General features: G+C 55.0%; 1 protein-coding gene across 2 annotated transcripts in view; it reads right to left on the bottom strand.

Annotated features, from left to right (window-relative positions):
• The window catches only part of HIP1 (huntingtin interacting protein 1), a 48,978-nt gene extending 27,176 nt beyond the window's left edge, over window positions 1–21,802 (bottom strand). The window contains exon 1 of one of the 2 annotated variants that reach the window (XM_055796508.1): window positions 21,593–21,802. In XM_055796508.1, coding sequence (XP_055652483.1) covers window positions 21,593–21,709 — 117 coding nt within the window. In that variant the 5' untranslated portion in view covers window positions 21,710–21,802. The remainder of the gene's footprint in view (window positions 1–21,592) is intronic. The other variant, XM_055796507.1, reaches the window with a different exon arrangement.
• Between the last annotated feature and the right edge of the window lie 2,676 nt (window positions 21,803–24,478).

The following is a 24,478-nucleotide window of genomic DNA, read 5'->3' as shown; positions in this document are numbered from 1 at the left end:
TAATGGGATCCTGGAATTAATTAATTCACCCTTGGCTGGGTTTAGCATTGCTCTGAACCCAACGCCATGACAGCTGCTGCCTTGCTGTCCCAGAATGTCCTGCAAATGCGGTCCACACTTCCCAGAGCACCTCAGCACCTAGAAGCCACAACCTCCAGAGGCCACAGCCCTGCAATTAGCACTTGGTCATCAGGTTTTAATGCTTCATTTGAATGAAGAGACCTTAAGGTAGGTATGCAAAGAGCACACGCTACAAAGCATAGCCAAAACCAAAAAGCATCCTCTGGAGCAAAACCCAATCCCCACCATCACCTGCATAGGATGGATGTGACCTTTCCTACGATGCCACCTGCATGAGAAATAGAGAGCTTGTAAAATAACATGCAGGATCCATTCTTTAGCCATATTTACCGGTGACACCCTGTAATACCACAGAAACCCGTGTGCAGCCATGCCAAGCTGCCCACCTCCCGTATACAGGCTTTGTGCTCCCAACATCCCTCCTTAATCCCACAAATTAAGTCAGCTCATCATCATTAATCCTATTTTTCAAAATCAAGCTGTCACAAAAGCTCACCCCTGAACCCAATGTCTCAGCTGGTGCTAAAGCCAGTTCAGAGAGACGGTGGTTATTGCCATTATCGACGGCTTCCTACGGATGCTGCAGAGCTGGGATGTGCAAGTGTCTAGCTGCTGCGGCACAGCCATGGCAGCTGTGTGGTTCCTTGTGGCTGAGCTGCTCCAGCTGGCAAAGCCCAGATCTTGGAGGCCACCACAAAGCACTTGGGGAAAAGGCAAAGAGCTCCAGCCCCCCCTGGCTTCGCAGCAAGGCAGGGGTCTTCAGCTAGAGGGCAAAATTAAAGAGCCAATGCATCTCTACAAGAAAACCTGAGAATTAATTTAAAGGCAATTTCAGGAGGGTTCCTGGGACAGACGGAATCCCAGATTCCCTGGTGGCAAGCAAAGCTGCACTTCCTAAGCTGAAAGCAGTTAGTGGGGAGCGGGGATGCCAGTGCACATGGCCATGCTGGGGCTCAGGAGGGGCTGGCGTGACCTGTTGGGACAAATCCCACCCAGGGATGCATCAGGGTGAAAAGAATTTCCTTCTTGTTTTACCAAGCTCAAGGGGAGTTCCCTGCTTCACCACATCGCTGTGGAGAAGCACTGGTGCCGGTGCACGAGAGGTGGTTCTGCCCCACACGGCGCTCCCGGGTTATTCCCAGGGCCTCCCATAAAGATGCCGAGGCGCTGACCTGCTGCTCGTGGCAGCTGCGGGACCATCAGCTCTGCTTCCAGTTTCCTTCAGCTGCTATAGAGACAAATAGATATTCTACTTGACTCACTCGCACAAATCCACCAAAGGCTTTGTAAAGGGTCTTCCTCTACGCCTCCATGCGCTGTGGCGGGAACAGGGGATGTGCAGAACGTCCAGTGGGGTATGCAAACCCAGATGCTTCACCCCAGACCCCAGCAACCCTATCCTGGGCTGCATCCCATCCCAGCAACTCAGGAGGTGCCTGCTGAAGACCAGCCCCAGCAAGCCTCTCCGGAGCAGATGTACTCCAGTTGGGATGGAGGGAGCCACCCTGTGAATGAAAGCAGCTGGGGGGATGCTGGAAAACCACAGGACATCAAAGGCACTGCCTCTGCCAACCCCCCCAACCTGGGGAGGAAGGGATCTTTCCTGGCAGGGAACAGGGATGGCAAAGCAAGGGCTGCTTCCCTGGAGAACCAGGGGGGAGGCAGCCCCTTGCTTCACCCTGTCCTCTGAGTGCCTTCGTTATCCTCCCGGCTGATCAGGAGAGGTGGACAGTCCCCACCTCTCCCCCTCAGCTGTATTTAATCTCACCCAGTGCTTCACTCCAAGACCCTTTACACCACCCTGGAAACAGCCTCCATCCTCCTGCAGCTCCATTATTCTCCCGTGAGCTGCCGGGATGGTGTGTGTGGTCTGGACCATGGTGGATGAAGATGGAAGAGATGTTCAGTATCTACCCGAGCCTGCCGGAGGCTCCGCAAGCAGCTTTTAAACTCTGTTTTGGCAACTGACTCCAGCTAAAATTAAGGGAATTAGGGCTAAAATGTCTCAGCAAATGTGGCCTTTTGTCATTACAGCCAGCTTGACAAGGTTTGTTAGGTAAAGATCTAGAAGGCATTTTCTTTTATTGTTTTACATCCCCTACTTCTGTTTGAGCAAATCTCTGCCTCAGCTGATGCTTGGGGCAGGATGCAGTGGAAAGCCCAGGCCACGCTGCTCTGTGAAGCATTTGCTGCTCTGTGAAGCATTTACGTCTCTCAGAGGTCTTCTTGACTCTTTCCCCCTCCCCACTGTTCATTTTACCACATCTAAAAATACTCTGAAGCCTTTTAAACCCTCTTCCCCTGCAGCCGCCTCCCTCCTGGCTGACTAATAATATCTGTTGCTCCCTCTTGATCTCTCTGTATTTCCCCAAGTCTTCCCTGAGGGAACGAACCAAACGGGACTCATGGTCTCGAACCACCCCCTGGATTCAGTCTCTTAAATTTGTCTTCCTCAGGGAATGGCATTTTTTTCCAGCTGCTCCAGTACAGGAGCAGTTTAAACTCACCTGCCCCAGAGCCCCATGGCTTAACTGTGCAAGATGTTGCAGGAGCATCTCTCTGATATGGGATCTCCAGGATCCTGGGGTTTTCAGAGCTCTAGGCATAAAACAGAACAGCAGGATCATTGGGAAAACCACTGAGCACTTAGACAACTATTTATTTTCTGTTTTGCAGGTTTCAGCTCTTTTTGGCATCTCTCCAGATCTGAAGCACTTGCTCAGGGGAAGCGCTCTCAAGGACTCATTAGGCTGGGTTTAGTTACTGGTCCGTGGAGCTGGGTGAGCATCGCTGGCTGTGCAAGTTTTGCTTTTTACAGGAAGAGAGCAAATGCTGGGCACGGGGTTGTATTTGTAATAGTGTGATTTAGAGGAAGAACCCACCTCACTATTGCTGTTTGTGGCAATGGCTTTTTTTTCGCATTGAGTTGGGATGTTAAGAGTATCGTGACACACAACACACAGAACAGCTGTCCTGACTGATCCACTGCACTGCTCTGTGTCCTTCCAACACTGAGCCAAGACCTGCCCCAGGTCCCCTCCCCACAGCCAGACTCACACCACAGGTTATTTGGGATTGAGGGACGGAGCAGCCACACTGGCAGAAGCTGAAGGTGGAATGAGTTTCTCTGGACTCAGACACCACAATTCAGCCAAACCCCTCTGGGCTGATCCCACACCACTGCAATTTTCAGAAGGGAACCAGCAAGGAACACCTTCAGAGAACACTTACACTAACACTGGTGATGTAAAAAAAAATCCTCCAAATTGTTCTAGCTGCTTTTCAGTACCAAATCTGCACTCGCATGGGAGGCAGATTTAAAGGGTGTTTGGGTGCTCTGATGCTTCTGGAAATCCCCCTGGCCAGCTAATGCCCAAATACCTTTGCAAATCTTGATTTAGGAAAAATATCTGCTTCAGAGCAGTGCTTAAAAAGCTCAAGGCCATTTTCAAATCCTTGTAATGCCGCAGTTTCCTGGGCATGTGAAAGCGAGAGGAAAAAGCAGATCAGTCTGAGGCAGGCACGGCTCCAAGGCTGGCGGCCGCACCGAAGGCGTGCGCTGGCACAGAGCAGGCAGAGCGGGCAGGAGCGGGCAGCCCAGGGCTGCCGGCGACAGGGTTATGTCAGCAGGTTCTGAGCTCCCCCAGCTCCTTGCCATGGGCTGGGCCAGCACGGGGGACTAGGGAGCAGGGCAGCCCTTCCACATCACCCCAGGCAGAAGGGAAGCGTGGGGCTGCCAGGGTGCAGGACGGCACAACCCCCATGGGACAGACGGGCGCGGGTGATGCTGGCACCGCTGCCAGCCCCAGGCTGGGGTGTGGGCAGGGAGCCCGGCTCCATTTTTCCTCCTGCCTTTACAGAAAGCTGCCTCGTTGTGTTGTCAATATACAGATTTTCTAAAAAAAATAATTAATAAATAAGCCAGAGTTCATGCTGCCGTTATTGATCGTTTGTTATTTTTAGCTCATTGTTCAATGTACAGCCATTGGTGTTACAGCGGCTGCATGAGCCTCGTGTGACATTGCTCAAGCAGCGCCCGTGGACAGGGCCCGTCCCAGGTTAGGAGCTCAGCAAGCAGCTCTCCAAAGCTGACGGGATTGAAAATGCAAGAGGGAATGAGAGAGGCAGGATAAGCAGCATCCTTGGCCTCCTGCTGATGTTTCAAGGACTCAGGCAGATTCTCCATCCAAAACTGGAGCAGAAGAAACTCCTTCCTTTCCTGCCATGGGGGGTAAGGAAGGCATAGAAGGGATGACACTGAGCTGACTGGTGCAGCTGAGATGCTGGAGGGAAGGGATGGCATCCAGAGGGTCCTGGATAGGCCGGACCAGTGGGTCTGTGCACACCTCATGAAGTTCAGCCGGGCCAAGTGCAAGGTCCTACACCTGGGTCAGCGCAATCCCCCGTACCTGCACAGACTGGGGTGGGGGGAGGGAGGGAGGGAGGGAGGGAGGGAGGGATGTAGAAGACTGAAGCTGGGTTAATTAGCATTGATAATACACAACTGTGGGTTGGCTTCAGGGGTGGTGGGTTGGCTGTTGTAGACAAGGTGCAGGTGTGGCTGGGTAAATGAAGAGGTTGAGAGCCAGTGAAGGGAGAGCAGCTGAGGAAGAAGTAGAGGGAAGAGAGACAACATATGCCCTGGATGAGGTGAGGAGAAGGCAGCAGAGGGACTGTATGAAGAGTATGTTGGTATGAGATGGTAAAAGACCTTGTTGCAGCTTGATAGTTTGGAGAGTGCTGTGACAGATGGATGGAGAGCACCCTGATGAGGACTGGAGGATATCATTGAGTGACAAATGGGACATCAGCCAGCACTGTGCACTTGCAGCCCAGAAAGTCAAGCACCTCCTGGGCTGCATCACCAGCAGCTCAAGGGAGGGGATGCTCCCCCTCTGCTCCGCTCTCCTCACAACCCCCCGCAGCGCTGCTCCAGCTCTGGGGTCCCCAGCACAAGGCAGACGTGGCCCTGGTACAGCGGGTCCACAGGAGGCCACCAAATTGGCCCCAGGGCTGGAACACCTCTGCCCTGGAGAAAAGCTGGGAGAGTCGGGGTTGTGCAGCCTGGAGAAGAGGCGGCTCCGGGCACATCTTCCTGCGACCGCTCAGCGCTTCAAGGGGGCACACAGGAAAGATGGGGAGAGGCTTTGACCAGGGCCTGCAGCGGCTTTGAACTGGAAGAGAGTAGGTTTAGGCTGGACAGAGGGAAGGAATGTTGCACCACGAGGGTGGTGACACGGGCACAGGCTGCCCAGAGTGGCTGTGGGTGCCCCATCCCTGGCAGGGCTCAGGGCCAGGTGGGACGGGGCTGGGAGCAGCCTGGGCTGGGGGGAGATGCCCCTGCCCACAGCAGGGGGGGTTGGACTATATGATCTCTGAAGGTCCCTTCCAACCCAGCCTGCTCAATGATCCTCTGACAGATGGGGAAGGACACCCCTGAAGCCCTCAATGCAAGATGACAGCCTTCAGCAGCCACCTAAGTGAGTTATGGCAGTGGGATGTAAACCTGCATGCTTAACCTCAGCTAATACGTATGTGACCACTTGCTCATCACTCGCGGATGTGTTCTGTGTCCCCTGCGGCCCCATCCGTCTGAGCAGCTTATCTGGAAACCCTTCCTGGCTGCAGCTGAGGCTTGGTCTTTCTTCACACGTGCATAATGCACCGCTGCAGTTAGTTGCTTCCTTCTCGTAAGCCTGATGCTGACACCATCGAGATAAACAAAACACCCCAAAGGAAACAGGGTCAGCAAAGGTCACGGCCGTGCTACTGAGCCGTCAGCACTGCACTCGGTGCTCCCGTGTTTGCCCCTCGCTGCTGCCTGGGCTGCAGGTGCCCAGAGCTCCTCTGCCACTCCCGAGGGCTGCGGGGGTAACTGCCCTCAGCACCCATCCCCAGCAATGGGGCCATTTACCCCCGTCACTGGCCCCCAACTTTGTCTGCGCTTCTCTACACTGCAGGCCCTCCGTATGTGGATCAGTGCTGCCCAGGATTCAGAAGATGGTTGATAAAACACAGCTCCCACCAATTTCCTTTGGAAGCCCCTAAGTTCTGCTCTGGAGGCTTCATGCATGGGGAGCTGGAGGTTTCATGTGGAGCACAGCTGGTGCCCATGGGGCTGGAGACTGAGCCATGCCAAATACCTTCAGCATCTGCCCTCGGATGCTGTCCTCCTCCTCCTCCCACACACACGCAGCCCCCTCCCTTCAGCAGTCTCCACACTTCTGCCTTAAATGATCTTCAAATTGCCTTATCAGAGGAATCATTTTAATTATCTGCTTTTGTTTGTCCTTTGAATTCAGACCTGCAGACCCGGTGGCAATACCACGTGTGTGATGCTTCAGCTCAGTGCCCAGCCAAGACTTGTTGCACCCACCACCCAGGACCTTCTCACACCTTCTCCTGAGCTTTATTTCCACGCAGATGCAGAAGATGGGGGAGAAGGGGGCTGAGTGGATGCTCCCAGCAGTTAACAGTTTCAGTACAATCCACATAATGAATGAGGAACAAACTAATCTGAAATTGAATCACCTCATGCAATAAGTTGGGAAATGCCACAGCAAATGTTCTCCCTGTGGGGCGATGCTGCCAGACCCTTCCAGACCCCTTCCTTTCCAGACCCTGCCTGCAGCCTGCAAAGCAGCACTGGACAGATGCAGAGGGCTGCAGAAGCTGAGCCCGCCTCTAGCTAACAGGCAGTGGAAAAAGTATTTATAGGAAATAGGCAACATATTTACAGCCCTGGGAAAGTTTCCAGCTCTGAGTATATTCATATTTAAGTGCCGTGCACTTGCAGGGAGAGGTTGGAACAAAGCGGGCAACGCCGTCTTGCTGCAATGCTGCCTCCTCCCCCAAGAGCTCTCAGAGGTTCTTCAGCTTTCTTTGGTGTTGCAGGTCACTTCCCAGCTCTCTCACCCCCAGCCCAGCTGAGGAGACCTCTGTCCACCTCCTTGTCTCCTGCAGAGCCGCTTCCCAGAAGTGCCAGCATGCCATGGGCTCCGAAGAGCTGTGGGTTGCAGCCTGTGGCCTTGGGAAGGGGCAGTGGGCTGGTCTCCCTCCCAGCAGACCCAGTGGCATCAAGGTGCCCAGTTCAGTCTAGAGGGAAAATGCTGGAGCAAACAAACTGATGTCCAAATGACAGATAAAAATGACATTTTTAATTCACTGCTCAGCATCCCCTTACACAGCAAGCTACTACTGCCAGGATGATACCCTGTGGCTGAAACTACTCCCCTCTCTCCCAGCAAGGCAACAGCCCACGCTCAGCATCCAAACCTCTGCCGCTGGGAAGGTTTGACCTTTATAATTAATAAATACTGGTTTAATAAATGCATAGGACCTAACCCAAAGATGACAAAGGGCTGTCTGCATTGGAGCAGGACAGAGCTCTGCATGCATCCCCTGGGATCTCCCAGCAGTTCAGAAATGAGCATCTGCCTTCGTTAAGCCATGGCTGTGGTCCCCAAGCCCCAGTGCCCAGGCCACTGTGCACTGCTGGTGCACGGTGTGTGCTGCTGGTGGCTGTAACCGTAGTGCCCAGCGATGGGCGCCCGCTCCTCGTGCAGAACAGGATGGGACTGAGGAGGTACAAGAAACAGTCTCTGATGGATGTATAATTGGAAAATAAGCCAGTCCTGTTCTGGTACGCGAGTGCAAGCTTTCCTTGTTTTTTAAAAAGGAAATTTTAAAATTTTTGTTTTAAAAATCTTTTTTATTTTAAAATGTTTTAAAATGTTAAAAATCTTAGAACTTTTATTTTTAAAATTTTTAATTTTAAAAAAAATTTTTACAAAGCTTTTTAAAGCTCTTTTAAGAGTACCAGCAGGCCACGCTCCCCATGTTTGACACCTCTCCTGTGCCTGCGGACGCTCCCCACTGCAGGTGATGCTTCCCGCAGGGAGATCCGTGACTTTGCTGGGCTCTGAGCATCTGGCACGCTGCCTGCTCGTGGGGTGTGGAAGGCGCCTGGGGAGCAGGCAAAGCCGAGCAGGGATCTCCGCTGGGACACAGGGTGGAGCCCGAGGTGGAAAAAACTCCCAGCCTATAAAGGAAACTGCTCCATGTGTTTGTTACTGCTGCCTGTCTGACGCGTACCAACGGGAGAATCGCAGGCTGTGAGATCCCTTCCCGAGATCTAAACATTAGTTTTTACTCATTTTCCTTGTTTGAAAACAAACACTGCTGGCTGGGGTGTGTGCCAACACACCCTTTGGCTTACCCAGCCCAAGAAGAAAGGGTTGCGCTGTCCTGCTCCTGCCAGCCGCAGCACCGTGGCTGGAGAGGAACCGAGAATGTAAACCCAGCTCTGGGTGTGGAAAACACAACCGTGCCTCCTGGCAGGACGGGGAAGATGGATGACAGGCACTTGGATGGGGCAAGACTGCGAGAGGCAGCTCCATTGGGAGCCTCGCCGGTGGCAGCAGGAGATGCCCCTGCGCTGGGAGCCACTGGTGCCCCGTGGCTCACCCACGTGTGACTCCACTGAGACACGGGACTGACTCATGGGCAAGCGGCACCCAGCACCCCGGTCCTGGCCTCCTGCAGCCTCACCAGCAGGATGATGCCTCCTCCGCAGCAGGATGGGGTTCAGGGGGATGCAGCGCTTGTCCCCAGCACTACCGGGGCTACAAAGGCGGCAGCACAGCCCCGGCCGGGTGCAGGACAGGAGGCAGGGAAGCTGCTCTGCACCCTGAGGATGCCCCGGCCAGAATTAAACAGGGCAGAGGGAAGGGTGGGCCCAGTATCTCTCTGTTGTTTCAGGAAATCAGAGGATATAATCTGAGAGGGAAATCTCTGCTCTCGAAAGCAAATCACAGCATCCGTAGTGTACACAATACTACTGCTGCCCGACGGCGCTGGGCATGTATCGCTGGCAGAGGGGCACACAGGACGCCAACACGATGAGGCATCAGCTCCAAGAAACAAATTGTGTGCTCCTGGTTATGCACTGACAGCTGAGCTGGAGCTGAAGTGCAAGCAGGCACCTCACCCCAACCGCCGGTCACGGTCACCCCCCATCCATGATGCAGCGCTCCCACCAGCAGATGAGCCACACGCAGCAGCTCAGTCCTGTTCTCCCAGAGATGGCAATAAAGGGTCCGGCTGGTGCAGCGAAGTCCTGAAGTTTTCCAAGTACTCAAAATCAAACATCCTACTAAACACACCCAATTTCATTCTTTTTCAGCAGTTCGGCAGTCATCAGACACTGCCAGGCCAGCCCAACACAGGGGACCGTGGTCCTCGCCGCCCTGGGGCACCCTCCTCCAAGGAACATGCAGGTTGGAAGGTGACAGGGCTGGCTGGCGTGACGCAGGGACAAGGGCTCCCGTGTGACTGGTGTGACATGGGGACAAGGGCTCCTGTGAAAGCCGGTGGGTGACAGCCAGCCTCCTGGACACAAACGCCACAGGAATAAGACTGGTCTGGGTGAAGGTGGACGGCTGAGTGAGGCACCTGCCCGAGGACCACAGGAGCCGCACCCAGTGCTTGTCTGTAGAAAATCCTCCATGTTCCCATGGCATTCAGGGAATCAGGGCAATTTTTTTTACATTTCTGGATAAATACTGTGCTAGAAATCTACTGACTGATACTATCATAAACAACCCAGAGAGGCCTGAACACAGCCCAGCTGCCACGGCCAGTGCTCGGTGCCGTACCCAAGCGCTCACCGGTGAGGCACAGAGAAACAGAAATCTGCATGGTGACAACTAGTGAGAATCTGCACAATGCTGCTACCTGCGAGAAGAGCATATTGCAGCTGAACACCAGGACCAGGAGAAAAAAATGCAGGTGAGGAGCAGACATCACATACAGGAGCATCCAGGCTGCGGGGACAGTCCCGGAATCACTGCTGCAGCCATTACGTGGGGCAGGGACGCAGAAGGAGCTGAGCATCAGTCCTTCTTGCCCTCTAGGGCTGGAAAAAATGGAAATACCTAGGATAAGAAGAAGCAGCTTTCACCATGGCTACGCACACTGCTCACAACGACAACGTCCGCTGGTTATTTCACCGAGCAGTAAACACACCACTTCTGGTTGCAAGCTGGAAAGAAACAGTCCCTTGGAGGTGCTGGGATCAGATACCCAAAATTTGCTTATCATCAGAAGAAAGGAGCTGACAGACTTCATCCGCTCTGATAGGAATCTGCAGTTCTTAGCATTTCCAGGATATGCAAAATCTCTTTTTTCTGCTGATGGAGAGCGAAGCTGGATAACTAGAAAGCAATTGTTCCCAGAGCTAGTCAAGGCAGCAGAAAAGGGAGGACAATCATAAAAGGTGTAACAGGGACAGTTTGGTTAATTGCTGTTTCCACACGATGGCTGATCAGAGGAAGGGATCGGTTCAGATTTGACCTCAGATGAATTTTTCCCCAGTGTGTCCCGCTCCCAGCAGGCACCGGTGTTGTGTCAGCCTGTCTTGGCTGATGCAGCCCAGCTGCCTGAATAATGCTTGCACACGCATGGCACCACGGAGGCCAGCAGACAAGTGGCAGCAGGGACCCAAACCAGTGCCTGTGTGATAAAAACTCTCAGAGGGGAAGACTGCAGCCATGGCATGCCCTAAAATGGTATCCAAGTATTAAGGGATTAATAGCGAAGTCTAGAGGTGATATAGTTAATTATTCCCCACTCCCATGGGAGAGAGGAGCAGACCCGCTGGGATGCCCATGGAGCCTGCGCCAGCCCCTTGGCTTTGCACCACAGCTAAAATCCCAGCTCATTTTATGGGGCTGAAAACCACAGATTTTGTCAAACAAATTGTCCTCTCCTTTTTGCTCTTGTTTATTTTGTCTGTGCAGCAGACGAAGCTTCGCTTCCCTCCTAGTGGGCAGAAATCACTGAACATTTTGTCCGAGCTCTTCACTCACCACCCAGCAGCTTTAGCAAATACCTGATTCGGTCATCCACCCCCCAGGCATTATTAATTTCTGCAGCTTTGGCCAATGCTGCCGGTACACAGGGAGCTCTTCTGCCAAACCAGCCATGCCAAGGTGTGAAATCTGGGGGTTACAGAAAATACAGGCAGGGTTGAGAGACCTCATTCCCTGGGAAAGCCATCTCGTAGAGGCTCAACAGCTGGTGTGAGGGCACTGGGAATAAGGCAAAGGAGAAGGAAGACTCAATCCGAGTGGAAAAAATGCAGGACATGGTTCCCAGCTCAGTGCTTGCGGCAGTGGGACTCTTCAAACTTGGACATAGCTAAAAAAATAATAAAACTGGAATGCATAAGCAGTGAGCAGCCCTATTTCTAGCTGCGACTCCTCCCTGTGTGCTTGGCCTCCCAGACGACTCAGAAACTCAAGGCACTTCTTTCTGTACTATAAAAAGAGCTGGAGCGGGACTGCAGTAGCCAGGAAGACAAACAAGAGAGGAGTGTGTCCTCTTGTTGAGGCCAAGAGCATTCACCAGGAGATGAGTGAAGCCAGGAGATGGTCTTGCTCAACCCAGCTCCTCAGCTAATATCACCCTTCAAGGTGCCCACAAAGAGCTGTGGGGCATGGCAGAAACTCCAGGCTGGATCCCACCCACCAAAATGTTGGTTGTGCTGTGTCCCAAGTCATCCCACCACCTCTCACCCCTCCTGCACGAGGACAGGAGGTAAAGGTCCACCTTCATGCCACGCTGTGCATGACCCTCCCCAACACAAGCCTGGGTCCCTGCAGCAACCAGATGCTCTGTGCTTGGGTGGAGGCACAGGTACATCTACCAACACCTGTGGCAGGTACCACAGTAAGCAGAGACAGGGCATGAAGTGTCCCCCAGGACCATGGGGAGGAAAGAGCCATGCTGAAATGCAGCTCCCCGCTCCCCAGGCTGGCTCTTGCACGGCTTAACAGCCTCACCTGACACCCACTCCATGCATCCCAGCAGGACAGTCCAGACCATGCAAGTTCCAGGTACAGAATGAGACCATAAAACTGAGGAAACTCAGAAACACTTTGCCTTTGCCCTCTCCAGACAAGTATGTACCTCCGTGGAAGCAGCCAGACCTCGCTGTCTCTATCAGAACATTTCCTTCCCATCTGTTTTGTGAACTGCACAAAACCTTTCTGGCAGGGAAAACACAAGGTCTCCACCAGGTCCCAAACTAGGAACGGCTCCACCAGCACAGATAGCTTCTTCAACAACTTCAGTGACTTATTCAGTGCCAAAGAAGCCATCTCTTTGGTAGGGCCATTCCTAGTCTACATTGACTTCTTCAACCCAGGAGAAGTCAAAGTCTTCCTCTGTCTCCACTTCAGCATTGCCTTAAGACCTTGGAAAATCTTTGCATAACACTAACTAGTGGTGTGGGACTTCTGTTGTGAGCAGTTCTGAGGGTTGTAGAGCTGGACTGGGTGGCCCACAAGGAGCAACCTGAAGACGGCACACTTGGTGCATACAGTAACCATGGCTCAGGAGGAAAGGGACAACCACGATGTCCACAGCACCAGTGTAACCTGCTGCCGAGCCCCCCAAGATGCAGAAATGCTGATGAGTGTTAAGTCAGTGGATGGCAGAGATTGCATTTATTCCGCACCTGGATGAACAGGGCCCTCCACCAGCAGCAGGCTGGGGAGCTGCGGGCCACATCTCGCTTGTGCCGGAGAGCAAATGACTCTTTGTAACCGTACCCAGAGCCCTCCTGCGCCCAGATGCCTTATCCTGCAGGAACGCTGCCTGGTGGGAGCTGTATCTCAGGACATACATCACTAGGTCTGTGAGGTCTACTGGTGAGGTCTCAGCACTCATGCCATCACCTCCTTTCTGGGCTCTCAGGAGAAGGGACCAGTCCCTGGGTGACTCTGATGTTCTGGCACAAGCACCTTACAACACCATTTGCACCTATGAAACCCTGTATTCTTGCTTACTTGCATGTCAACACAATGACTGGAAACCACTATTTTCCAGCCAGCATCTGCTAATTAAAATAAAAAGTGATGCCATGCACTCTCTAGAGACTGCCGAGCTGCTTGCATGGAATAAAAGAGACAAATGGTAACAATCAGCTGCAAGTTTCCAGCCTTGCTCTGGTGAGAGAAGCCTTCTCTCCCAAAGGGTCCCTTTGTTTGCTGCAACTCACTTTTTTTCTGCATTGTAAATATTTAACGTGCCTTCCCTGGTGGCACACCTGGCCTGCTGCCTCAGCTCTGGCAGCACAGCGGTGGTGGCTGAGGGGCTGCACTGTGCCATGCAGGAATTGGGTCACAAAGCAGTGAAATGGTAGAAAGCCGGGCAGTGAATGCCGGACCACGGGGACCCCCCAGGGAACAGAAACCAGCTGCCAACAGCCTTTGATGCAGCATTTGGGGCAGCAGGACCAAAAACCCAGATGGGAGGGGCACAGGCAGAGTTTTGTTAGTTTGCTCAACAGCCAAGTGACAAAGAGTCTTCTCCACCTCAAGACTCAAGTATGACAGATCTGGGCAACTCAAGCCAACCTCACAACTGGAGTTTCATGACCAAGCCATAAAAAAAGCCAGGTAGCCTCCCTATGAGTTGAATAAAGCTGAATGAGCTCTACAGCTACCTGACTTCCCAGTAACACAACTTTTGCAGCCACCGCGCTGATGCTCTTTGCGTTGGTGGAAACAGAGAACACAATGGCATCTGCTTGTCCGAGCACCACACAGGCACAGTGGGCTAAGGCAGGGCAAGAAGGGATCAGTGAGAGAGCACAAAGTCCTGCAGCAAGGCACAGGCTCCAAGACACAGCTGATGGACGTCCCCACCTCAAAGCCTGCGGTGGGCACTGGGGCCACCTGGGAGCACCTCTGTGCTGGCCTGAAGACGTTGGAAGCTACAGCCAGGGTTGTGCCCTGCAGCAGCCCCAAGGCTAAGCCCACCCTCGTGGTACAACGCCAACCACGACCAGCCCACATGAGATGCTCTCCATGAGCGTGAGACTTGTCAAGCTGCAGAAATGTCCCACCAAAGAAGGGACTGAAATTCTGCAGTTACAAAAGGAAGCTCTGTGAGCTAAGAGGGAGTTTCAAGCTGAATGTGGCTGGACATAGGTTAGGCTGGACATAAGGAAGAACTGTTTTATGATGAGGGTGGTGAGATACTGGCACAGGTTGCTCAGAGAAGCTGTGTATCTCCCATGGAATCATAGAATAGTTTGGGCTGGAGGGGACCTTGAAAGGTCACCTAGTCCAATCCCCCTGCCATGGGCAGGGGCATCTCCCACCAGAGCAGGTTGCTCAGAGCCCCCTCCTACCTGGTCTTGAGTTCCTGGGGATGTGGCACCCACAGCTTCTCTGGGCAACCTGTGCCTGTGCCTCAGCACCCCCATTGTAAAAAATTTCTTCCATATATCTAGTCTGCATCTCCCCTCTTTTACTTTAAAATCATTCCCCCTTGTCCCATCACAACAGACTCTACCTAAAAGCCTGCCCCCATCTTATAAGCCCCCTTTAAGTTTTGAAAGGCTGCTCCAAGGTCTGCCCAGAGCCATCTCTTCTCCTGGCTGCACAATCTCAACTCTCAGCCTGTCCTCACAGGAGAAGTGCTCCAGCCCTCTGATCATTTTTGTGGCCTCCTCTGGACCTGCTCCAACGGTTCCACATCCATCCCTGGCAGGGTTCAGGGCCAGGTGGGATGGGGCTTGGAGCACCCTGGTCTGGTGGGAGATGCCCATGGCAGGGGGATGGACTGGATGATCTCTGAAGGTCCCTTCCAACCCACACCACTCTGAGTTTGTGTTGGACACACAAATATTTGTCCATGACAAAATATTAAATGTCTGTATACGCCTTTAAGCAAGTAACTTCACCTTTCACATGTGGACCAAGGACCATTTACCCTGTGCGTGATTAGCCCGGAACAGCACACAATGCGTAATTAGCCAGCCCACAATGTGTAATTAGCCAGCCGTGGGCCAGGACTCGCACGTCCGGGCTAAAGCACAGGCTGCGCTGCTGGTGGCTGCTGTCAGCCGGGAACAGCCTGTCCCCGGCAAGTTTTCTGACTTGGTGACTGTGCAAAATAAATCAGCCAAGCTGGTGGCAGAGATTAGGGCTGAGACCTGGCCCTTCCTCCAGCCCTCGTGCTGTTGTGCAACCCCCCAGCTGCCAGCCCCCTGCCCCGGTACGGGCCACCCCAGGGCAGAGGGGCCAAATCCCTTCAGAACAGGGAGGTTTTGAGTCAGTTCTCTGCAGCCAGCACCCAGCGCCAGCACCCAGCCCACCGGGGCTGAGCCTCACGAGCCTGCCCAGCACTGCCTGCTGTGTGCGGAGGATGTTTCTTCAAATGTAACTATTGATATTCTTAATTTTTTAAATTTAATTTTTAAAATTTAATTTAAAAAATTAAATTAAAATAATAATAATAATAATAAAACCAAACAAAAATGTCAGGTTTGTGCAAGAACAAGTCTGCAAAGACATGGCGACCTCTGGCTCTAAACCGCTACGCCTGTTCTTGCCTGCTTTCAGCCACAAATACATCCAGCTTCAGGCTCAGAAATACACGCACCCGAGAAGCTGAGCGTCTGCCAAGCTCAGGACCTGCACAGAGGCTGGGGCAGCCGTTCCACTCCACCAGCCACAATAGTGAGTGAGTTACAGAGCTGGAGGTGGGCGATGGGATGAGCACGGGCACAGCACTCGGGTGCTCCAGCCCCAGTGCCTGTGTGCCGGATGGTGCCGGAGCAGGCAACGCTCAGCCTGGCCCCGCGCTGCACCCGTGGGATGATGTGCTGGGAGCTGCAATGGGCACCTTCTCCCCACCCTTGGTTTCTCAATCTCCAGCCAAAATTGTCCCTCCTGCAGCTTCAGCCTGTTCACTTTGGTCTGTCCAGAGGTTTTTTTCCCTGGAAGAGCAGAGCTGGGATGAGCCACTCCCTCCTCACGACAGGTGCCCACATCCTACCTGCCCTTCCCCACCATTTTCCCTGGGCTCAGGGGTCACTGCCGGTGCTGCTGGAGGGGACCACACTCAGTCCACAGTACCCTGATGGGGAATTTGGTAAAAATAATCTGCCTGGCTGGCTACTTCTCCCCAGCTTTGCAGAAGGATGGAGTTAACCAAGCTGAATTTCAGAGGGCAAGAGCCCCTGCACTCCTTAGTACAAGACACCCTTGGTGGGAGCCCTCTCCTCACTGCAGAGCCAACTTAATGACACCACCTGGCTCACATTGTTCATGCTCAGCTGTATTTCAAAGATCAGATTTTAAAGAACCTTTTGAAACCATCAGGGCAGCACATGCTGAGCAAGGGGCAAGAGGTTCTTGGGCAGCAACGTCCCCCAGCATCCCTGCCTCCCTGCTCAGCCTCTGATGTGATTTGGGGCAAGGTCCCCCCTTGTCACTTGGGGGTCCAAAACCATCATGGTCCCACCTGCAGCAGCCCCCTGGACTCAGTGGCAGAAGTCACCCCCACTTGCAGCACCAAACCTATTTGGCCTTCTGAGGCTCAGCCACTTCTGGAGTCCATCACCCCATTAAAAACCACAGTTATTCCTGCATATTAAAAAAAAAAAAAAACAACCCAATCCCATATTGCACTAAAGAGAAAAGCAGCCCTTAATCTGGTAAAAGGCAAACTATTTTCTTTCCCTGGGGACAGAAATAAGTTCCTAAGAGGGACTTGCTGAAAAGAGATGAGATGACTCATTTCTTTGCTGCTGAAGCTGTATTCAATCCCGAGCACCTCTAATTCCTATCAAAAGACAGGAGTCCGAAAGCATGGGGGTTCACGCAGCGCAAAGCTCATTTTACTGGAGATGAAAGAGCTGTGAATCAATCCCCTGTATCACCTACTCCCCCAGGATGGGCTCAGCTGCCTTCAGCCCTCGCTCCCTGCAGCCAGGAGCTATTTTTTCCTGTTCTTGCTAGTGTCAATATGTTTCTTTAAATATCTTTTCAGAGAGGCTATATATATAGCCCCACTCTGGTGCTTTGAAAGGAGCCTCATTTCCTGTGTAAGAACTGAAGTTCTTGGCAAAGCTGCCGGCGGCTGCAGCATCTGAACCACAAAAATTGTTTTTTTCAGTAGTAAAATGGTATTTCCTCTGTGACTGCAAGTCATACCAAGCCAGGTCTGGTCTGAAAACAACAGGGCTGCTATGGCTGGCAGATACAGTGACATATTCCCAGTTATGTAAATGATGGGGGAAAGGGATTAATTGCATTAATGGTGGCAGTTGGGCTGCAATGATGCCCGAAGGTGGCACAGCCCATTGCAAGGACCAGGATGGGCACAAAGCTGCTTTCAACCTGTGTTTTGTTGTGAAAACATTTGGTTCCCACATTGAAAGGATTTACTAACCAACACTGGGGGAGGGAAACAAAAAGCCCGTTTCATTTGACATCACTGTGCCTGATACATTTTTCTCCTTCTTCTGCAGTGTCTCTACATACCTGGTCTTTGAGGGGGCTCCCCCAGCAGCAGAGCAGGAAGGAAAAGAGCTTTGCAGCCCCTCCGAGATGGTGGTGGAGTGGCTCATGGATGCTTGGGACCTTAAAAACCTTTCTAAGGAGATGTGGCATCACCTGCATTCAGGGTGCTTCATCTCCCTGCAGGGAAACCCTGAGCTGCAGAGTTTGACACCCTACCGCACCACATCAGGGACCCCTTATGATAGCAGCAGTGATGCAGACAGATCAGCAATCACTGTGGCAAATATGCCTTTCCAGGGTAATTTCTGACTCACAAATTGCGTTTACTGCTGGTCCAGCAGCAATGCACAGTCCTAAGAACCCAGCAAGCAAACATGCAAGAGAAAGTGGCGGTCGTGGGTGACCCAAGAGGACCATGTTTCTCTTTGCTACTTGGTGACTTTCTCAGAAAAAAACCTGCAGTCAAAGAAGATAAAGCACAAGGTTTTTAGATTTTCTGGAGGAATTTTAAACAAGAAGGGTCTTCCCCCGACACTCACCACTATCAGGATGGATCAGCCTCAGGACTGTCCCCAGTGGACAAGTGCACAGGGACCCTGATGGGCACATGACTTCGGTACCAGGCGGCACCACATCTCCTGGCACGAATCCCCAGCAGATGTGAGCTCGGGGGGGACCAGCACAAAACTTCTGTCCCTCTCCACAATGGGGACGGGGGGAAATACGGCAGAGTTCTGTTGTCTCTGCAGCCCAGAAGACAACATGCAATCACAGCGTACTGCTTTCCTTCTGCCCACAGGGGCAGGAATAAGGCCTGGAGCGCAGCACACATGGTGCTGGGACTTCAAGAACGCTTCCCCCACCTTCACTTTCTGAGCACCTTTGCCCCTCTCCAGTGTTTGGTTTCCCAAAAGAGGGAAGGGGCTGGTGTAGGCACAGCTGAGCAGAATCACACTGGGTCATGAAGGACACCTTCCCACACCTTCGGCTTTCCAGGGGCCAGCTGGTGCTTGGGGATGCCATGCACCACCTCCGTCAGTCTGCAGTTCTGCCTGCAACTGCCCTCACTGGTCATGTTCCTGCTGGGAACAATGGGAAATTCCCCACGGCAGTCCAAAACACAAGTGAAGAAGGAACACAGCCCAGCATTTCACCCTGGCATGCACCCTCTGTGCCCCACAGAAGTTCTGCATCCTTCTGACTCCATTTTCACCCTCAAGACCTTGGCTCATCCAGCTGCTGAACATCTGGTCTTTGTCAGCCCAGCCACAGCACAGAATGAAACTCACTCCTTGGCACCATCACGGCACAAGGATGTCTGCTGTGGGCTACTGCAGTGAGAAGGGGAGGGAGACCCAAGGAGGGAAGATCCCAATGCACCAACCTAAAAGAGGAGGTCTTCGGACCTTCACTGCAGAGCTCTGACTCCAGGACATGCTCCTCAATACAACCAGGAGAACTTGCAGGGGATGCACGTCACACTCAGATAAACCAACATTTACCTCAATATACGGCAGAATTTGCACTTTTGGTGGTTTTTCTCCTCCCTTGATGACCTTTGCTCTGTCCAAAGATTTATTCTACCAAGGTTGAGGTGATGAGCAGAGGTGAATGACAGCAAGTGGAACACCAGCAAAAGGGAGACAGTCATTGCACACTGGTCCCCTGCCCGGCAACGCTGCGCCCTGTACAGCCATGCATCTGCGGGACAGAACTGCATGATCTGGTGCTCCTGTTGCTCAACTTCCTGTGCAAACCGTCAGCATTGGTGGTAAAAGGGGAGCCCTTGGGTGTGTGTCCGGACCAGAGGGCCTGATCTCCATGGTTCTCACTGAGCAGCTCCTGCCCAGCAGGCAGCAAGGACGCGCAGCAGCACAACGGCAGCGACACCATGTTTCAGCACGTCCTCAGATTTCTCAATTTGCATCACCAGGAAAACCGAGATGCCTGACCAACCATGGGAGAAGAAAAGAGGCCACTGGGATATTCATTCCCATTTGTCCCCAGGCCAACAGATGGACTTTGTCAGGGCAGAGCTGATGTGCAATGTGATGCCATGAAAGCCTCCCACCACCAGAGCCTCCCACCACCATGCAAGTGTCCTTCTACCAGAATGTCCCACCACTGTAAGAGCATCCAACCACCAGAATGTCCCACCACCATAAAAGCATCCAACCATCAGAATGTTTCACCACCATAAAAGCATCCAACCATCAGAACGTCCCACCACCATGACAGCTACCTGCCACCACATCTCCCCACTACTAGGGTGTCCCACCACCACCAGCGCTTCATAGGGTGCTCTCGTTTGTCAAGCTGAGTCTCAGACCACAGGAATAGGGTGGTGCCAAACCCAAAGTGTTACTCAGGCTCACTAAAGGCCAGTTTTGACCCATTTTCTGCCTGTTTGGGCTCTCTTAGCCCAGAATAGTCTTCCTGGTGAGTGTGCTGCTGTCACGAGCCAGGCAGGTTCGGAGGCAAGGAGGGAATGAGCCTTTACACGCAGAAACACGGGTAAGATCTTAACTTTAAAACCCACCTAACAGACTAAACTTTTCTTAAGAAAAGTCACTTTCAAAAAAACCCCCAACCCCCGATCTCCAAAACCCGCCAACTCACAAAGTTTCTATTAAAAAACCTTAGAAAGAAGAAGTTTGGTAAAAACTGGATGACCAATGTGTGGAAGATCTGAGGGGTGCCTGGCAAGTTCCCTAAACTGCAAAGTTATGAAAAATAATGAGGAAAAAAAAAAAAAAAAAGAAGCGAGGAAGGAAACTGCGCAGAGCTGAACAGAAAAGAACGAAAAGCCAGGCAGGGACCGAGCTCCTAAAACCCATCCTCTGCCATTTGCTGATCAGCATGGAAGGTGAAACGCAGCCAGTACGATGGGGCCACACGCTGCCGGGGTGCTGGGTGCCGTGGGTGCCCCTGCGCCAGCCAGGCCCCCCAGCTCTGCCCTTCTGGAGAGCAGCAGCTCTCGGGGGGCCGGGGGAGCTCCGAGGGTCCCAGGGGGATGTTTGGTGACACGGAGCAGGCAGGCGATTGCCCGAGCGAACCCGTCCTGGTTCCCCCTTTGGTGCCGTAAGTGACTGGAGGTGGCTCGGCAGGGGGAGGCGCGGCGCTGCCGCTGCATCCAGCCACAGCCCGGTGGGTCTCTCTGCTGTAAGGGCACCTCAGCGCCGACCCTCGGTTTTACTCCCATTACCGAGCCGCCACCACGTGCCGTTCCCACCCGGGTCTCACCCAGGTCCTGCCCGCAGCCGCCGACCGCCCCTCCCCCCCCGCGGCACGGCAGGGGGCAGGGGCGAGGGGTCCCCAGCCCCTCCTGCAGCCGCCCCCGCCTCTTCACCCCCCCTGCAGCCGCCCCCCCCCCCGCTGCCCCTTCCCCAGATCGCCAGCCTCTTCCCTGAAAGCACCCCCGCTGCCCCCCCCAGCCCGGCCCCCACCCTCCCCTGCGTCCCGGCGATGCAGGACCCCGAGGGACGGCTCAGAGCGGGGGGAGAGGGGAAGGGCCCATCCACGCACTGTGGGTGCCGTGGGGAGCAAAACGTGCCCGGTTCCCCGCGGGGCTGCCCCTTCCCGGGAGCCCCGCGCCCCGCCCGAGCTGGCCCCGCGGGGGCACAGCGCCGTGTCCCCTGCGGGGGACGGAGGCAGAGGGGGTCGTGCCCTGGCGATGCAGGATGGAGCCCCCAGACCCCTGCCAGCAGCCCCGGCTGCGACAGGAGGGGGGCAGCGTGCCGGGGCCCAGCAGCGGCGTCCCACCGGGGAAGGCTCAGCCAGGGCCCGGGAGGGCCCGACCCCGGCTCGCCATGGCAACCCCTGGCCCGCCGCGGGGGGGGGGGGGGGGAGGGAAGGAGGGGGCTCTCCTGGGCGGGACCATCCATCCCCGGGTGGGCGGGGCCGCACATCAATCTCCGCCCACCTGGCGCAGGCTCGCCCACTTGAGCCAACTCCGCTCACCTGCGCTGCCCCCGCCCACTCTGGTAAACCCCGCCCCCCGTGGTTCACCTGGGATGACCCCGCCCATTCGGACAAGCTACGCCCACCTGGATGAATCCACGCGGGCCAGCCTCGCCCGCCTGGGCCGACTCCAGCTACCTGGCAGGCGCCGCCTTCCGGCCCCGCCCCACAGCCCCTGCCCCTCAGTCGGCACCACGCACGGCCGCCCCGCCCCGCGGCCCGCCCCGTACCTGGGCACGCTCGAAGCTCTCCCGCTCCGCCTCCAGGCCACCGCCGCCCGCCCGCCGACTCAACACCTTGGGCAGCGGGTTGGACACCTGCTTCATGGAGCTGCTCACACGGTCCATGGCCCCGCCGCTCCCGCCGCCGCTCCGGCCCCGCCGCGCCCTCGCCAGCGCTCCGCTCCGGCGCCTCCGCGGGCCGGGCCCCGCGCCATTGGCTCGCCCACCGGCCACTCACGCGTGGGCACGCCCCACCGGCACTGCCTCCGCAGCTGTGGCTCCGCCCGCGGTCCCCCCTCTTAATTTTCATTTGCCGGCCCCGCTGCCGCTTAAGGGGAAGCCCCGGGAAGGTCCAGCCCCGAGCCGGCTCCGGCGGCCCGCTCATGTGACTGCCGCCAAGCTCACTGGTCCAACCGGACGTTACTCAACGCCAGCTCCCGCCCCTCCGACAGAGCCCTGCCTTCAGGGAGAGCCCTCTCGGCACCGCCCGCCTCAGCCCCGTGGTCACGCCCCCTTGCCATCGCCCTGTGCTGATTGGTCTGCGCGCCTGCCGCTTACAACTGCTGTCCTGCCCCGGGACTCGCTCTTGCGCGGCGGGGCGCTCCCCCGCGGGGCCGGGACCGGCGCGGGGCCGGGGGCGGGTTGCGAGGCCGCTGGGGCCCCGGCCGGGCAGGGCTCTGCGGGGCCCGGCCCAGCCCCGGCCCGAAGCGGGCCTCTCCGCGCTCGAGCGCCCCGGTGCCGACGAGCCTGAGCTGCGGCTGGAGCCAGCCCGGGTGGGCAGGGCTGGGGGGTCCCTCAGTCCCGGGACTGCGCGGCTCCCGCAGCCCCCAGGCGCTGGGGCCCGGCTCGGCCCCGCAGCGGTGAGACGGCTGCACCCAGCCGGCAGACGGGCCATGGGCAGCGCGGAGCGGGCGGCCCTGCCGTCTCCATGCGGAGCCCCTGAGCTTCTGGCCCCTGCGCCCCGGCCCTCTCCGGCCCCGGCTCTCCCGGCCCCCCTTCCCCTGGTCTTCATCACAGGCCCAGGCCTGCCCCCAGCACTTCTCAGTGGCTGGGCTGGGCCGTGCTCCCGGTATCCCGCTGGGCAGCATTTGTCTGGCCTCACTTTGCGTCTGGGATGGGTTCAGGGCATCTGAGTCCTGCCGGGGACTGGGGAGAAGGCACCCCTGGGCCACCTGCCGGGGGGCTGGGGGGGGCTGACAGCCCTTTCCAAGCTTGTGTGCGCCTTTGCCTTCCGCCTCACCCGGCTGTGGCTGTGGCTGTGGCTGTGGCTGTGGCAGGGGAGCTGTGCGGAGGGTGTGCTCGGCAGGAGGCAGCTGCAGGCACAACTGGCAGAGCAGAGCAACGAGGGTTGGGCATTTCTCTGCTACCATTGGCAGAGGGGTGAAAAATGGTTACAGATGTCTGAAAAACAAGGAAAAAGAAGTGGGAGAAGGTTTTTGCTTCCCCAGAACAGCTGGCATACTGATGGTTGAGATGCTCTTCTGTATAACTTGACCTGGGCTCATAGCTCTGGTCCCTTCGCTCATCAGAGAATCAGAGACTTGTGCTGGGGCCCGGTCTTGGCTTTCTCTCATCCTGGCAAGTTGCTGGACTGTGTCTGGCTCCTGTGGTTTCAACCAGGAATCCCGTCCCACTCTGGAGGCCAATTTCCTGCTGGGACCTTTGCTAGAACTTAAACATTTCTGCAAAATTTGGACAAACTGGTATTTCTGCAGACTGAAAACTCTCTAAAGACACCAGTTAGTCCCCAGTGATGGCAGGGTGGGCTCTGTGGGGGTCGTCCTGGCTGGATCCTTAACAGCAGGCCACACGAAATCAGTGTCTTTGCTTCAGGTGGGGAGTAGCTTGCAAACCCACCCTGTCTGCCGCTGCTAAGGGTGATGGGGCAATCTGGGAACAACAGTTCAGGATGTGGGTTGTCAGGAGCTCTTGTGCAAGTAATTCTTTTTGTGCAACTTACTTTTCTGGCTTATTTTTCAGCAGAACCAATTGCCACGCAAATGCTTTCCTGTAGCTGCCCAGTGGGATGTGTGAACAGGCTGTTTGCACGATAGACCTTACCTGTCTCTCTGCCTTGGATATCAGATTCACAGCTGACGGGAAATGACCTGCACTGTGCAGCAAGGGCATCTCCTCCCACCCCAGCTTGTCTCGACTCCCTGTCTGCCTTCTCTCTAATGTACTTTCTGGAGAGCTGCCTCTTTCCTTGGGGCTGGTCCCAGAGGAAGTTTAATGGGTTTAATTCAGCCACTATTGCAGTGAGGTGATTAATAATTGAAGAAATGAAGTCATTACCAAATAGAGATGGAGGAAAGAAAGAACAGAGGAGAGCATCTGACAAAGGACAGCAAGGTCCCTGTGATCTGCCTACCTCTCCCACACCTCTGCCTGGCTAAAAGCATCCTGCTGCTGCGTCACCTCTCCAGCATGCGGGCCTGGATCCAGGACGCCGAACCTTGACGCCAAAGCAAGGGACCACAAGACTGAGACCTCGTGTTATCTGCTCCCTCTTACTGAAGAACAGTCACGTCCTCTTCTTCCACGGCCAGGGCTGAGTGCCCATTTTGGGACCAGGGCTGGCCAGCTGGGAGACTCCTCTTGCCTGGGCAGGAGCAGAGGAGGGTGGCTGGTTGCAGGCCAGTGCGGGCTGTTTCTGCTGGCTGCTCGTGACTTCTGCAAGACAGGGGCTGTAACAGGATAGAGCCAGGATCCTGCCCATGGGCAGCTGGTCAGACCACCCTGGGCTGACCCCAATTCATGCAGTGGCTGTGCTGGGTTGTGCTTTGGGGCTCATGCCCAGGCTTGGCTGCTCTGCAGGGATTTGGGGGGCTCCGTGCTGGTGGGACTGGGAGCCTTGTTTTTAGGCAGGTTGAGAGGTGCTCTGGGAGAGGGGAA

Source organism: Falco peregrinus, chromosome 2 (genome assembly GCF_023634155.1).
Source record: "Falco peregrinus isolate bFalPer1 chromosome 2, bFalPer1.pri, whole genome shotgun sequence".
In the NCBI taxonomy this organism is placed as follows: Eukaryota; Metazoa; Chordata; class Aves; order Falconiformes; family Falconidae; genus Falco; species Falco peregrinus.
This window is presented reverse-complemented; position numbering and strand designations above follow the sequence as displayed.